At 41.0% G+C, this 14,743-nt stretch overlaps 2 protein-coding genes across 2 annotated transcripts; both read right to left on the minus strand.

Annotated features, from left to right (window-relative positions):
- Window positions 1-309: 309 nt before the first annotated feature.
- On the minus strand, window positions 310-3,798 carry RBM43 (RNA binding motif protein 43). Its single transcript, XM_032190222.1, has 4 exons — window positions 3,720-3,798; window positions 1,998-2,196; window positions 1,394-1,488; window positions 310-1,310 (listed from the first exon to the last, which is right to left on the minus strand). Exons 1-4 carry the CDS (start codon window positions 3,720-3,722, stop codon window positions 570-572), a joined length of 1,038 nt encoding a protein of 345 aa, XP_032046113.1. The 5' UTR covers window positions 3,723-3,798; the 3' UTR covers window positions 310-569.
- Window positions 3,799-4,962: 1,164 nt separating this feature from the next.
- NMI (N-myc and STAT interactor) lies at window positions 4,963-14,403 on the minus strand. Its single transcript, XM_032190073.1, has 10 exons — window positions 14,119-14,403; window positions 13,070-13,114; window positions 11,306-11,383; window positions 10,837-10,995; window positions 10,009-10,116; window positions 8,761-8,923; window positions 7,756-7,862; window positions 7,453-7,642; window positions 6,663-6,769; window positions 4,963-5,700 (listed from the first exon to the last, which is right to left on the minus strand). The coding sequence occupies exons 1-10, from the start codon at window positions 14,401-14,403 to the stop codon at window positions 5,512-5,514; spliced, it is 1,431 nt and encodes a 476-aa protein (XP_032045964.1). The 3' UTR covers window positions 4,963-5,511.
- Between the last annotated feature and the right edge of the window lie 340 nt (window positions 14,404-14,743).

Here is a 14,743-nt window from a genome sequence, read left to right on the forward strand (position 1 = left end):
CTGCCTTCCTATGCAAACAAGAAATCCTTAAAAATTCTTTTCTCATCATATACTCCCTGACAGCAAGACAGAATGAGCATTACATGTGCCCAGAACGCAGGAAACAAAAGGAAGGATAGGACTGGTTGGATATTAGGAAGAACTTCTTTACTGAAAGGGTGGTTAGGCATTGGAATGGGCTGCTCAGGGAAGTGGTGGAGTCACCATGCCTGGAGGACTTTAAAAGACGTTTAGATGTTGAACTTAGTGATATGGTTTAGTGGAGGACTTGTTAGTGTTAGGTCAGAGGTTGGACTCGATGATCTTGAGGTCTCTTCCAACCTAGACAATTCTGTGATTCTGTGAAAGATCTGGACAGAAGGGGCCTCACTGATATGAAGATCATTTGTTACCTGTTCTGAACTTAATGTAGGATTTGGGAGGAATGGGCTTCTTCACCTTCGTTTACTGACTGCCCAGGCCGTGCATGGGAGAAATGAGGCAAATCTGAAGTGACACTGAGGTGCACAGGCTGCAACAGTACAGTTTATTAGAAGCTCAATGTGTAGAATAACATGAATGCTATCTTTCTACCTGTGTTGAAACAGGCTCTGAACCTCTTTGTTCACTTCCCTTGTAAATTCGAAAACCTCAGACGAATTTCCTATCACATCAATGTGAGTAGCATAAGGAATAACCAAAACAGAAGGGTAGTGGGATTTTAGAGTTTCACACATCAATTTATATTTCTGCTTTTCATCTCTGGTGTACTCCTCAAGGTATATCCTTTCTTTACATAAAGTGTTGTGAAGTTTTAGAGACTGACGTTCAATTTCCTCTTTGAATGCTAATACCTGTGCAGCATGGGGCCTACTTCTAACTTTCTGAAGATATAGTGTAGTTATATCACCATCCGTGATGTCGGAAATTACAACATCAGTATTTGCTAGGAGTTTCTTGGGAAGAACGTTCTTCATATAGAGATATATATCTGTGTCAAGAACAACCACTTGCTTTTCCCCTTCTGTATCATGAACAAAATTATTTGTATCTGTGGTAAGTCTGCACTGCTGCTGCTGCTTCTTCTGTCTCTGATGGGACTTCCTTTCTTCATTTTTGTCCTCTGAAAGGGATTTTGCTTTTAATAAAAGGCAATCTCTTAGCATTTTGATTGCTGGAAATGACCCTTGAACAGAAATATGTCCATTGGATTGCAGAGGGCCAAAGCTCAAAGCTGTGTTCTTCTTTTTAAGTTCTTGTATCAGATCTTCTAAAACATACTGATCTTTGAAAACAGACATATTGAGGACAGAAGTGACAGAGCTGAAGACCTAGAATTTTGAATTAGAGAAAAGTTAAGTAATGGTTAACATAGCAAAGGAGGTACAACAAGATAAATAATGAATGAACTTACATTTTTGCAGTAAGGAGTTACTTTCAAAGGGTAGTATCTGGAGAGTCTCCTGTCTTCTAGTCGATGCTCATTCTTCTTTAGAACACTCTCTACAACTACAGAGAAAGCCACTTGTTACTTGTTTGTTCTGCAGTAAGATAATGCATTATTACCAGTCTGATGGTGGAACACTTTGTGGGTGGTTTTTTTCTTGATGCTTTCCCTAACAATTTCCCATACATACACAGGTGATTCAATACTCTTGCCTAATATTTTATGCATTAGTCAAAAGTGCTGAGAGAGAGATGGAAGGCTGCCTTTTTAGAACATTAATTGTCAGGTATTTATTCCCCAAAAAAGGCCTGACTACAAATATCATGTTATGCATGGTATAAATTTATTTCTAAAAACAAACAAAATAAACACTTTGCACGAAGCCTCTTCAGAGTCATGACTTCACTGAACAGAAATAAAATCCTAAAACTCTGACTAAGAGAGAAGTGTTAGTCTCCCAGACACATAAAATCCTAGTAACAGTAAACAATTTATACTTATTTGGTTTAGGGTAAACATTCTAGGGTTAATTCCTGAGGGAACATTTCCTACAGCATATTAGAGTCAATACCTTCTTGATCTTCAAAAGTTACATACGCAACTCCTTTTTCCATTGTTGGATATATTATGTCCTCCACATCTCCACCATTGTTCTTTGACTTTTGGAAATGAATCACCAGTATGTCACTCATGACATCATCCTTCAGAACGCCGTCTGGAACACCAGAGATGACAACTGTCCTTGCAGATTTAGCCACTCGTCCCGTGTCCTGCACATAGAGAAATGGGGTACTGTAACACCCACGCTGACTGCTGCAGTGACTCCCCTTCACTTTAGTCAGACAAGATGCCCGTTTCATAGGTAACTAAGGCTGCTGAATCAGATTCTGATTTCAGCTAATACCAGACTCCCTCAGGCACTTTTATGCTACTGTGCAGTAAAAAATGTGTCATTTACACACTCTCGGCATCCTCATTTGTTAGCGCAATAAAAATTAAAACTAAATTTAACAGCTTCCAAACGAAAGGCCCGGTGTCACACGGGTATGATTGTTTGCTCTAATATTCAGGACTGAAAGAAAATGAAAAATGTTAATTGCATGTACTGTTCAATAAGCATTCTCTTTTCAGAGTGGCAAGGCCAGATTCAGACAGTCCTTACTTGTTAAATCCCTGAGAGCTGGGATCCAGCATTATGCTCTGACTCATCTCCCTCCACTTACTCAATGGACAACCTTGTTAAATTGGAGGAACATAATCCCAGTCATCTGAGACTCGCAGTGCGTAAAGTGGCTACTACACACATGATTTCCATCAGAGCCAGACCTCCCAGGACTGCAAACATGAAACCCACCCTAAATAGGATTTGCATCTATGTCTCGTTAAGGCAAGCGTATTTTCTTTCCGCTCTTATTAGGCAGAAATAGCAAACAGCATTATTTCACTGCAAATAGGGCAGAACTACCATAAACGGTGGGACACTGAGGAAATTTTGTAACAGTTCATTTACTTTTTTTGGAAGAAAGAAAACAGTTTTGTATGTTTGCATGGAGGGTTTATGGGAACAAGTTGCTGATAAATTCAGAGCCACTACGCCAGGTCAATCCCTCAGTCTGCATTCTTCGGGCTTCTCTTACAAAGTTTCTTCTGGAGTCGGGCTGTATAAAATATTGTGGCCCTCCTGGCACTTCAGAGGCCTGATTTTACCAGCCGACCCAATAAAGAGCTAGGCGCTTTGGTTATGTTGGTAATTATTAATGTAACAGGAGGTTCCTGCGCTAAGGAGACAACACGGAGGGAATACAAACAGGGCGCTTCGGGGGCTGGCGAGGTTTTCTGCAGGATTTTCTCCTGCCTCACGCAGCCGGGGCCGCTCCAAGCTGCCAGACAGCCCCCACACCTTGCCAGCTGGCTCTTCGGAACAAGAAAAAATAATAATAATAAAAACACGACGAAAAAGCAGGGGGGGTTGGTGGGATTTACGCCGAATCGATTCTGAGGCACGTACACGCCCGGTGCCTGCTGCGGGGCCACACGGGCACGAAGCCGGCACCCTGAGGGGGGTACCCGGGCTGCCCCACGACCCCTCCGGCTGTCCTACCCCACCTCAGGACCCCTCAGGGTGGCACCCACCCGCCCCAAGCCCCTCCGGCCGTAGCCGGGGGCCCGGCGGAGCGCTACCACCCGCCGCCAGCCCCGCGCCCTTGCCCCTGCCTCAGGGCGCCCCGCCGCCATTTCGCGCCCCCCCCCCCCCCCGGGCGGCCCCTCCGGCCCTGCCGCCGCTGCCACTTGCCATGGCCGTCGCTGTGCCGGCCCCCGGTGGCCTTTAGAGGCGGCTGTCCCCGGTCATCGGTGGTGTTGGACCGGGGAAACGAAAGAGAAAGCGATGGGCGGGCGCCGGGAGGGCCGGCCCCTTCCCCCTGAGGGCGGCCGAGGGTGGATTCCTGTCAGGGGGACGCAGAGGGGCAGTGCCCTGTGGCAGCGACGTGGCTGAAATGTTCCGTTTTCTGTTCCGTTTTCAGCACTAAACCCGTGTTCCAGCCTTTACGTGGCCCGGTTGGTGCTGTAAAGTAAACTTTCTATCGATTCGTCAGTGAGAAAATTGAACAAACGCCTTAGAATGTTAATTAAAATCTCATCTTGGTTTTGTGTGCTTAAAGCCTGCTTCTTCGCACTTCTCCCACACGCAGCGAGACCGCAGGAGAATTTTAAATGTTTTCCTTTTTCAAGGACTTCTTTCTCAACATTTATCATGAGCTATGGTTATAATTACTGACAGTCTTCATCAAGTTTTTCCTCCTCTTCCCTTTTTAAGGCGTTTGATCTCATCAATATTTTAGGGCTGTTAAAGGCAAAAGCACACAATTCCCATAAACAAATCATTCCTTTTTCCTTTTTTTTTTTTTTTTTTTTCCTATATCATAGTTATCAGGTAGGTAATCAAGCCCTGCCTTTGCATGCACTGAACAGTAAGAGGAGCTGCAGTCACACGTATCTCTCCCAACAGCAAATGCAGTCAGCTGTGGTGCTAGGAGTCCTTTAGTATCCTGTATGTATTCGTTGTCTATTAAAAGTTTCTCTCAGAATTCCACCTGAGATATATTTGCAGTGCTTCCCTTAAAGTGATTTTTTTCTGCATACTAAGATGTCAAATACTACAGAAGGAAGTTAGAGTGGCCTTCCAGTACCTCAGGGGGGCTATAGGAAAGCTGGGGAGAGTGGTGAAGTGCAGGGATAGGAGCAGGGGTAAAAGCTTTAAGGCAACAGAGAGCAGGTTTAGATCAAATATAAGAAGGAGATATAAGTCTTTACTCAGAGGTGAGGCCCTGGCCCAGGCTGCCCCATTCCTGGTGGCGCCCAAGGCCAGGCCTATCTGAAAGGATAAACTGGAAACAAAAGAGGGATTTTACATGCTGAAAAATTATTTTTTCCTAAAATCTATATGCCTTTTTCAAATGACCCGTCTAATACACACCCTCACAGAGCTGGCAGCCTGGCCAGTCACATGCAACTAAATAAATTCCTCAGACCCAGTGTTCAGCATCAGATTTTTTAATCCAGCACTGTTACAAAGAAATCTGTTTTAAAGAATCATGTGAAGTCTTCACTGTAGTATTTTCAATTTGAAAAATAAGGAACAAAAATGTAATTGTAGAAACAAATATTAAACAATAAACCAGGCTATTAATTTATGAGACGCTCAATAGCAGTTGGATCAGATCCTACAGGAAGTATCAAGGAAGTAATAGCATTTTGACAGCTAAAAGCAGTATTTTTTTTTTCCAATCAGTAAAATTACACAGGTTTCCAAAACGCAAATCTTAGATTAAGTTTTATGTGCTGGTAAGGGCTTTTTCCTTGACTTTAATCAGGAACATCTGGAACACAAAGCAGTACATTTTACCAAATTTCTATGCAAAGTCTGTGCCATTAAATCAGAAAGACAGGCAGTTCCTCTTTCAGATATAAATTTCTGAACATTTACGCACAATTCTACAAGAAGTGTTGGTGTAACTTCCTGCGTCTCAGATGAAACAAGAAGTCTGAACTTCATGAGTTTGATCTCCCATTTTCCATTTGGCATTCTAAGCCTCCTCCTCAAAGCAGACCCATGTAGCTCCTTTTGATACATATTTGATTCTCTCTGTTTCTCCACCACCATTACTAGGCTTTTGAAAATGAATTTCAATCATGTCCTGTATGCTTTCCTCGTCATCTTCAGTCTCTGCAATTCCTTTCAGCAGGATGGAATTCTTAGAAATCCCAGCATAGAGCTATTTAAGACAGAAAGAGAAAGTTGCATTATGCATCAGCTGTCACAAGTACATCTAAAGGAACTGACGGATACTGGAAATAAACATATTCTCTATCAGCTATGGCTAGGATCTTTGATTACCTTTTAAGATTTTGGTCAATGTGCTATGTATCTGTCACTGAAAATAACAACAGTTCTGAACTTTACCATACAGCGCTAAGTTTAATAGAAATTGTGCCCAGCCTCCCTAACTGGTTTGTCCCACACTCCTTAATGCACACACTGGTTTGGGGGATCTCTAATGGTTATAGACTGTATCACTCCACCAAAATCAATGCTGATACATGACACACATCTGCAAAGAATGTCAGATCTCTTAAGTGCACAAACTCTAGTCGATGCTTTAATTATAAAGGCCTGATTATATACACAGCACTGGCTTGATTATAATCTATTCATACAAAGTAAAAGACAATTTCAGTGAGAATATCATGAGCAAGCAGACTAGTGTTAAAGGAAAAGAAGTTACTATTTGGGTCAAACAACTGAATGAAAAAAAAAAATGAATGAGCAAGTGTTTCATAGAACAAGGATCTCTCCTGAGATTATCAACAAGGCCTCTCATTAGGGCTGAACATTGACAGTGCTTTGTGACATGGAAAAACGTTGTGCCTACTAATAATATACTTCACAAACAATTCAGTATCTGCCTCCTGCCTGGCACAGATATTATGGTAAGTAATGATATAATTTAATCAAAGAAAGACATGCATGCCCTTTTAAAATAAATTATAGCTCTCGCACTACAAAACATAGGATTATCAGCACAGCAGCACAGTGCAGATGCACACTTGCTATTAGGATTCAAAAACTGCGTACAGAAAAATTTCTGCAGTCCTCAGAACTGAAAATTCTGCCCATATCTCCTGTTTCCCACGTACCTGCTCTGTTTAAGGAGTAGCCTGAAATAGATTTTTTTACCTGAAGCTTTTCCAAGTGTACGTTGGTGCTTGGAGACACATGAAGCCTGTAGTGCCTTCCATTTACAGAGAAAGGACATTTAGTACTTCTCACAAAGCCATTTGCTGCTGTAATGGAAACAGAGAAAAAGAGGGATAACAGTAATATAACCTCAAATGCATTTTGTAAGCATATCAAAGAGCAGACTAATCTTCCTTATTTGGATTTAGGAACTAGTATGTGACAGCACTTGCAAATTCTTCGTATACAAATTGAAAAAAGTTCATTTGGCATTTCCAAAAAAGCAAGATCAGTAAATACCCACAAAAGCTTCTGAAATAATTCTAAAGTAGCTGCTCGAAATAGATGCGGCTCCACCAACCTTTTTAGAATTTCATATACTTAAACCAAAATGCCTAGAGTTGGGCAAACTGAATGCTTCTCTGAGTTTATTGTCATGAAACAAGAGCTAAAAATCAAACACATTTTCCTAACTTTCTCTTCACAATATGCGTCTAGCAATGCAAAGGAAAAAAAAAAAGTTTTTGACAAAGCTAAAATAGAAACAAAGCTGAAAAGCTACATGTCAGGTCATGATTGATCAAAAAGAATGCGATGAAGTAACACAATATTTACAGATATGTGTGTGAAACCACATCTTTTCCTGATCTACTTAACTCTCTGGGAAGGAGAGCTTCCCAGGAGGGAAGGATTATCTGCATTCACTGGTTAAATTAACACAGAACATAAGGGAAAGGAAACAGATCAGACAGCCTGCACATCCAGCTAACAAAATTATTACATACTATACCTCCAGGTTTGAGGAATGTAATAACAGCTGTTCTAGACTTCTTGTCATATTTTACATTTTCTACTTCTCCTCCTCCGTGTTCAGATTTGTAGAAATTCAGCTCTAATTTGTCTCTCACCCAGTCATCAGGAATTGATAGCTCAGGTATTTCTGAAACATCAATCTTCTTTCCAGAAATAGTGATGTGGAGCTAACAAAAATAACGCGTGCATTTTGTGATTGAAAACACCCACAAGACTGAACATAAAGTCTTTTACGTAGTGCAAGTGTATATCTTTAAAGTTTTATATTTTAGTTAATTACCTCAAATTTGATTCCCATTCCAAGTGTAAAAGGCACTGCTTTCACATCTGTTGTTTTTCTGTCCAGGTGCAGAGAATGCTTACCCATTTTTATCAGTCTCTGGGCAACTGAGGAAAATAACAAGTTTTCAGTTTAATCGTTATAAAAACATGACTATTCCTCAGTCTCTTAAGCAAAAAGCTCTTTTTACATCAGTAAGTAAGAAATGAGTAAGTTTGGCAACCATATCCCATTATCTACATCTTCAGGCATGTCGATGTCTGTTAAATCTCACCAGTTATAGTACCATATTTTAGCTGTTGACTACCTTTAGAATAAAAGACGCTGTCAAAAGATGCTCTCACTGTGTCAAATATTAATACTAGCCTTTCTGTATTTTATTTAAAGATCCATGGATAAAAAGCACATCATTGCCAGCTGTAGAGAATGCCTATTAGGAATGTTAGATTTTAGCTGCAATAAATGAATCAGACACCAGCTTCACATCTGCAATATACTTGCACAGCTGAGTTAGCCACCACGCTAACTAGCCCAGGCAGACTGCAGGCCAAGCAGCAGGCATCTCGGTGGCAAGCAGGTAACTTGCAGACTGCACCATCCCTCTATCATCTCACATCTACCCAGCATCTGATGCATGTAGACTTAACCAGAGTAACTCCTGTCAGAATGAAGTACTGCCCAGAGTAAAGAAAGTAATCAAATTCTGCTGTCAAAACAAATTGAATTGTGCTTAACAAAACTGAGGTAGAAACATATTCCCAATTTCAGACACAAAGTGTTGTTTGTATTAGGTGATAGCAGAAATGCTGTTATCAAACACGCATGCAGAGCGTGTGGAAGAATTTTTTGCTAATGACTGGCATCAGAACAGTGAAAAGTTCCATGTGTACTCTTCTTTGGCTGTTGCTGAGGCGTTTTTTCCTAAATGTTTATGTAAAACTTTTCCCTTTGGTAATGAAAGACACCAGAGACATTAATTTTTTATATTTAAAACATGCATCATACCTTCCGCATCTTCAAAAGCAAGCAGTGCCTGGTTTTGATTCAGTTTGAATGGGATTTTTGATGTTACAGAAAAAACACAGCGAGTATTGGTATCTGGAAAATCATCCTTCGTGTCTTCCATGTGAGTGAACTCCACTTTCATGTCTGCTATCTTTTTTTCAATCTAATATTTCAGAATGAAGATAGAGAAAAAAAAACACATATGTAATTATTGCCTAACAGAAAAATGAACAGTAGAGTCTTGAGTTGCCATATACACGTATTTTTCAAGTTCAACAGTCACACAGATTGAAGTCACAGCTGGTAACACACGTATAACTGCTAACTAACTGACTTGTTGCACATGTCTATTCCTCAAATTCTTGTCCATGCGTTCAGGTTTGTTTTTTTATTTTTTCCTTTGGTTAACTTTGGTTGAACTTGGACTTGACCCTATGCAGCAAAAATTCAGTTGAAATCTACAGGTGTTCCTATCTGTAGGATTAGAAAACTTTTGGTACGTGAAATCTGTAAAATTCCAGTATCAGAGTCATTCATGGTACCACTTACTTTTTCCCACTTGCATCACTGCTCTACAGAAATGTTAAATCTGCAAATAAACTGCCTTGTATGTTACCATCATAATAATAAAGACATAAATATCTATGTATTTTATAACTACCACAGATGTAAATGTTCATGGAAATGTTGGTTAGGAAAAGCTGCTTTAATAGATCTGAGGGAGTTTTAGATATCTCTTTTTTCCCCATTTACATAACTGTTTCAAAATAAAATCCTGTGTAGAAGAAAAATATTGTGTCAAGATAAAATAGCCAGAGCAATAGAGGCATTCCTGCCACGTATCTTCAAAACCAGCATCTTATCTAGGAGTCTGTTTGCTTTCTGTTCCCTCTACTGCCAATGGACACATTTTTCCTTCCATCCTCTTACCCAAGAAATATAAAATGCAAGTACTTGAAAATTAGCAAAGCTATGTGATTTTTTTACTCCAGTGTCTTCCATTTAACCATTTTCTGCTTTTCTTCATTCTTCTCACGTTTTCAGCATCTCACACACTTGTACTTGTTTCCATATCCTTAACCTTCTTCCCATTATCTTGCCAGACAAAATAGGAAAATAAAGCTTCAAACTGTATTTTACATTGATATCAGTAAAGGTTGCTGAACAACTTGGCCCCGATGGTCTAGAACTGGCAAAATAAAAATGTGCCCTTCCAAAAGAAAAACTGCAAAGTACTTCAAACCTTACCTTACTATCCCATGAAAGCTCTGAATTACATTCTGCAAGGTCTTCTTTGAGCTTTTCAATCTCTTTCTTCAGTTTGCTGTTTTCTTGCTTTAGTATAAAAAGTTCTTTCTGCAGCACAAAAATATTAAATGCAAAATTAAACACATAGAAGATATTCCAGCAAAATCTGTAGACAGCAGAAACTGTTTCAGCTTTCAATTATTACACTTAACCTACTAATTATATTTTAGTAGTTTGCGATATTGAAGCCTTAATTTCTCATCAGCAATTCTCAGGCCAAACAAAACTTCACTGAAAGAACCTCAACAGCCTACAGAAAATTCTCCTGTTACTGCACCAATGACTACACAGCACTTTGAAGTAACACACCAATTATTTCTAGAAAGAAGAGCCATCTTCAGACAACTTCTGGCTGAAACCAGCTTATTGTCACTTAAGAAATGCTATTCCCTTGGGTGCTTTAACATCTACCAGGTGCTGGGATCTGAGGAAGCAGTGGAAACAACCCATTCAATTCTCTCTTTATCACACAAAACTGAAACTTACCTCTTGGTGGAGAATCTCAGCAGAGTGGTTTTGCCTGCCTTCGTTTTCTACACAAGATAGGTCTCAGTTCTGCCTTCACTCTTCCAACATTACTGTAAGTTTTATTTTATTGTACCAGTTCTTAATCTGCCATTGAAAAACTGTGTGTAAAATAGCCTAGTCTTACAGTCTGCAAAGTGGTGAAGCTGTTTAAACTGGAAAGGAAATCCTACTCTTATCTTCTCTAACCAAAACCTCCCTCGCAATTCCCCAAATACTGAGAGCTGTAAGCCTTCTCCATACCTCGTGGGTGTCCCTAGACATAATACTCTCTTTATGAAGGTTCCGTTCAAGCTCCTTTAGCGTTCTCAGCTCATCCTGTTGTTTAACATATTCTTCGTCAGCACTTAATTTACAAACTTGAAGGTTAGCTTTTAATTTTTCAGCTTTTTCAAGTCTTTCCTGGATGATAAAAAGAAAAAGACTCTTAGAATTTTTTTTTCCCTACAAGAACAAACAAAACTTTAGCTAAGCCCTTTATATTTATTTATTTATTTTAATGCTTTGGATAAATATTTCTTTTAGACGTACAAGTTTAGTTACCACTAAGATTAACAAAAGCATGTATGTACCATTAAAGAACAGAGAGCAAGTCAGACAAACATCGGTTATGATAGGGGGAGAGCTGATTTGGATTTAGAAGGGTGAACTAATGGTCTTCGAAGTATCTTTGAGCTAATTTCCATGATTCTATACACTTTATAGAACTTGCCTTCCATTTCTCCAGTTCTTGTTTAAGACTTTCCATCTCATCTTTGGACGTGTCAGGAGGATCAGGAGTTGTCAGATGCTGGAGAGAAAAGAAAAGAAAAATTTTACTTCCCTATTAGGGAACAACTGAGACACCCTAAACAATTCAAATTAGTCTTCAGGATTTAAATAAATAACCCTTTGTGGGTGGACAATACATTTTGCAACGGTAGTTTGCAATGTGGGCATTAGTGAAAGTCCAATGCTTTTTGTCTGTATGCCCATTTCCTGTTTTTCTCCAGTTGTGCAGGCAAGATACGTGGCAAGTCAGACATTTTGAGAAACCCACTATACTTCCTAATTAAGTCTTTCTAGTATCCTCATGCCACACGATAGCATATGCCACTTTATTTAAAAAAAAAAAAAACACATTCAGACAATTAGTCTAAATTGGTGAACTACTTTAATTGGCTGGACAGGACAAAAATCTAAGAAAATAAGAAAACAGCAACTGGTCAGTACTCATCATTTTCTAATTATCCAACTGAAAATATTCACAGGCTAATATTTTAATAAATCATAAAAGTATGTTCTTCCACAAGGAGTTAAGCCCCCCCAAACCTGCAAAGGTTTATCTGTAAGCTTTCTCAGCAGTTTCTCTAAGAAGATATGAAAAGAATATACAAGCCTAAAGAGAAAAAAAAATGCAAAATGGGATGTTTCCAAGCTCAGGCAGGTTAGACAATGAATGGTAACATCAGGTGGGAAAGGCAATAAAAGAGGAATTTTAGATTTTAAGTCCTTCAGGGCAGAAGTTCAGAAGCACGGGGAAATTACAATGGGATAGAGCCCATATTCTCTGTTCTGTTTTGTTTCTATGACTGCAATATTCTGCAGAAAAGAAAAAAAAAATCCAAAGAGACCTGCTGAAACAATCCCTCCCTTTTACTTAAGATTACATAAAACTTGAATGTGAACCATGAAATTTAGACATGGAAAAGGCCTGTTAGATAATCTAGTTAATTCTCTTGCTAATTCTGTTTTTTTCCGAAAAGCAATAAAACATAAAATATTCTTTTTTCCACAACTTTGTCCAGTTTCAAATGCCTATTAAGCAACAGGGAAATCCCCATCTGCGTATAACTTAGAACCGGAAAAAAATTCCTTCTCTCAAGGGACTGAGTGCAGGATTGCAGAATGATGCACGTTCAACAGCTGTAAAATGATAAGAAAGGATGCCTGTTTGTTATGGAAAATGCTTTGTTATGGAAAATGCTCAACTGCAACAGTTTTCAACCTCAAAGAAAGAAAAAAATACCAAGAGAACACAAGAAATCCAAGGGAAAGTCCCATCCAAACCACTTGCCATGCTGCAAGAACTGGATGAAGGGAGGCACCAGGAAAAAGGAAATTCCCCTAAGAAACCTCCATGGAAACAGATGAGCAGACGAGGCAGGACAAGGAAATTCTAACAGTCTGTAATGCAGACACTTTGGAACGGGACTCTCCCTATGGAGACAAGAGCCAGTTAGGAAAGAAAGAGAAAGGGAAGCCCTGAGGTATGAGGTTTGCGGAAAGATTTATATTGGACACTGACATCTGGAATTTCAGATGTTATTAAAGTGGGGATGGAGAGGACGAGGAATGTCCAAAGTATTAAAGGATGGAAGAAGGTGAGACAAGAAGTTTAAGAAGCACTGTCTTAGCAGTCCAGGCACAAATCTCCGTTCAGAGATCCTATTATCAAATACAGACTTTACCAGGTAACACATCAGGAAATACTTACAAAACCGTTATCTTTTAAAGGCAGCAGTGATAAATCCATTGAAACCTGAGGGAACAGAAAAAACAATTACAATAATTGTATGTATTGGCTCTTTTTGTAGCAAATAGTCCACAATGAAATACCGTAAGCTCTGCTGGGATAAAATGATACAACTTTTAAATAAATTTAAAATAAAAAAAAAAAAGAAAGAAAGAAAAAATTATATATATTGGGTATCTGAAGCCTCCTTCCTCACTACACCTAGAAACTAGAGATGCACATGAAGAATTCTATATTGCACAACTTAAGTTTCAGGACTGAAACTTGTGTTACCTTTCTGCTCCATATGGTGTTACTAAAACATATAATGTTACGCATGCTCTGTGATTAAGGGGTGTAACACTTAAATCTGCTTAAAGCACATGAAAATACCCTTTTTTCTTTATTTTTTTTTCAGAGCTGATAGCGTAACACCTGGAACCTGTTGCCACAAGATTTCGTGGGGGCATATGAGAAGGAATTTAGAGACGATCACAGACCATTTATCTGCAGATAGACAGACATGAAGGCACACCAGTTCTCAAGCAAACCTAGGCCAGGGAAGCACCAGGACTTTGCACCATGGGTGCTGACGGTGCCCACAACATCCCAAAAATGCCAGTGCGGGTGGGCACCAGCGCCCTGACCCCGCTTAACGCTCATAACCCCAAATCCTGCGCCCAGTGCTTGTGTAATACCACAGCACCTGCTGGAGGCTGGAAGCTGAGGCCACCTTCGTTTAGCCACCAAGGGTCCCAGTCTGTTCTGTGCTCCGAAACCAACATTTACCGAGGTGTAACCCTCAGGTTAGGGTCGGATGAAGTGAAGTGAGGTAACTGAGGCGCACCCCCACGCCTCCGGGGGGTTCTCCCCCCCGGCAGCCAGCCTCACCCACCTCCCCTGGAGCTCAGGGAGAAGGAGAACAAGGGGCAGCCCAGCCCTGAGGCCGGGGTTTGCCTTCCTCCCCGGCCCACCGAGGGACGGAGCTCGGCGGCAGCCGGGCCCCGGCGCTGTGGGGCGGCCGCGGGTACCTGAGGGGAGCCGGGTCCCGCGCAGCGCCGAGCCCCCCGCGCCTCCTCCGTCCCTGTCTTTTTCCCTGTCCCTGTCCCTCTGCCTTTCGCTTTCTCTTTCCTGCCGCCTGTCCGGCCCCGAGGGCTGTCCTCTTCCTCGAAATGACGTGGAGGAAGGCGGCACCTTCCTCCTCCTCCTCCTCCTCCTCCTCCTCCTCCTCCCCGCCCGCCGGGAGGCCGGCCCCGCGGGCACAGGCAGGGCAGGGTTGGGACGTGTGAGGACCGGGCGGCCACAAACTGTGACATAATTCTGCTGAAAGTGTGTTTTTAGCTGTTTATTCCCAACCACCTTCTCTGGAAGCATGTGTGCGATTTATAAAGATTGGGTTACCAGGCGGTGGCAAAAGGTGTAAACACCCAGGGACAGAAATAACCCTCTGCTGAGGGATGCAGCAGGCTTAAAAACAACTTCTGGAAAACTTTGGGCTCTGGAAACCAAGAGGAGGGCAGCAGCCTCATCCTGGGTCCGAGGAATGAGCCAGAGCCTTCCCTCAGCAAGCTGAAGGCTTCATCTTGCTGCAGGAGCACGGTTGCTTTATAAACCCCTCAGTATATAAATTTCCATAAGCATAAAAATTATGAATGG

Source organism: Aythya fuligula, chromosome 6 (genome assembly GCF_009819795.1).
Source record: "Aythya fuligula isolate bAytFul2 chromosome 6, bAytFul2.pri, whole genome shotgun sequence".
In the NCBI taxonomy this organism is placed as follows: domain Eukaryota; kingdom Metazoa; phylum Chordata; class Aves; order Anseriformes; family Anatidae; genus Aythya; species Aythya fuligula.

Excerpts from the sequence above, each read along its gene's own strand:
- RBM43 (XM_032190222.1), bottom strand. Across the intron at positions 1,489-1,997 it reads AACTTTTGAAGATCAAGAAG|TTGTAGAGAGTGTTCTAAAG; the intron begins GTATTGACTCTA and ends CTTTCTCTGTAG. Across the intron at positions 1,311-1,393 it reads TAACTCCTTACTGCAAAAAT|GTCTTCAGCTCTGTCACTTC; the intron begins GTAAGTTCATTC and ends TCAAAATTCTAG.
- NMI (XM_032190073.1), bottom strand. The coding sequence starts at position 14,403 with ATGTCACAGTTTGTGGCCGCCCGGTCCTCACACGTCCCAACCCTGCCC. Across the intron at positions 7,863-8,760 it reads TGCTTTTGAAGATGCGGAAG|TTGCCCAGAGACTGATAAAA; the intron begins GTATGATGCATG and ends TATTTTCCTCAG. Across the intron at positions 6,770-7,452 it reads TACATTCCTCAAACCTGGAG|CAGCAAATGGCTTTGTGAGA; the intron begins GTATAGTATGTA and ends TTTCCATTACAG.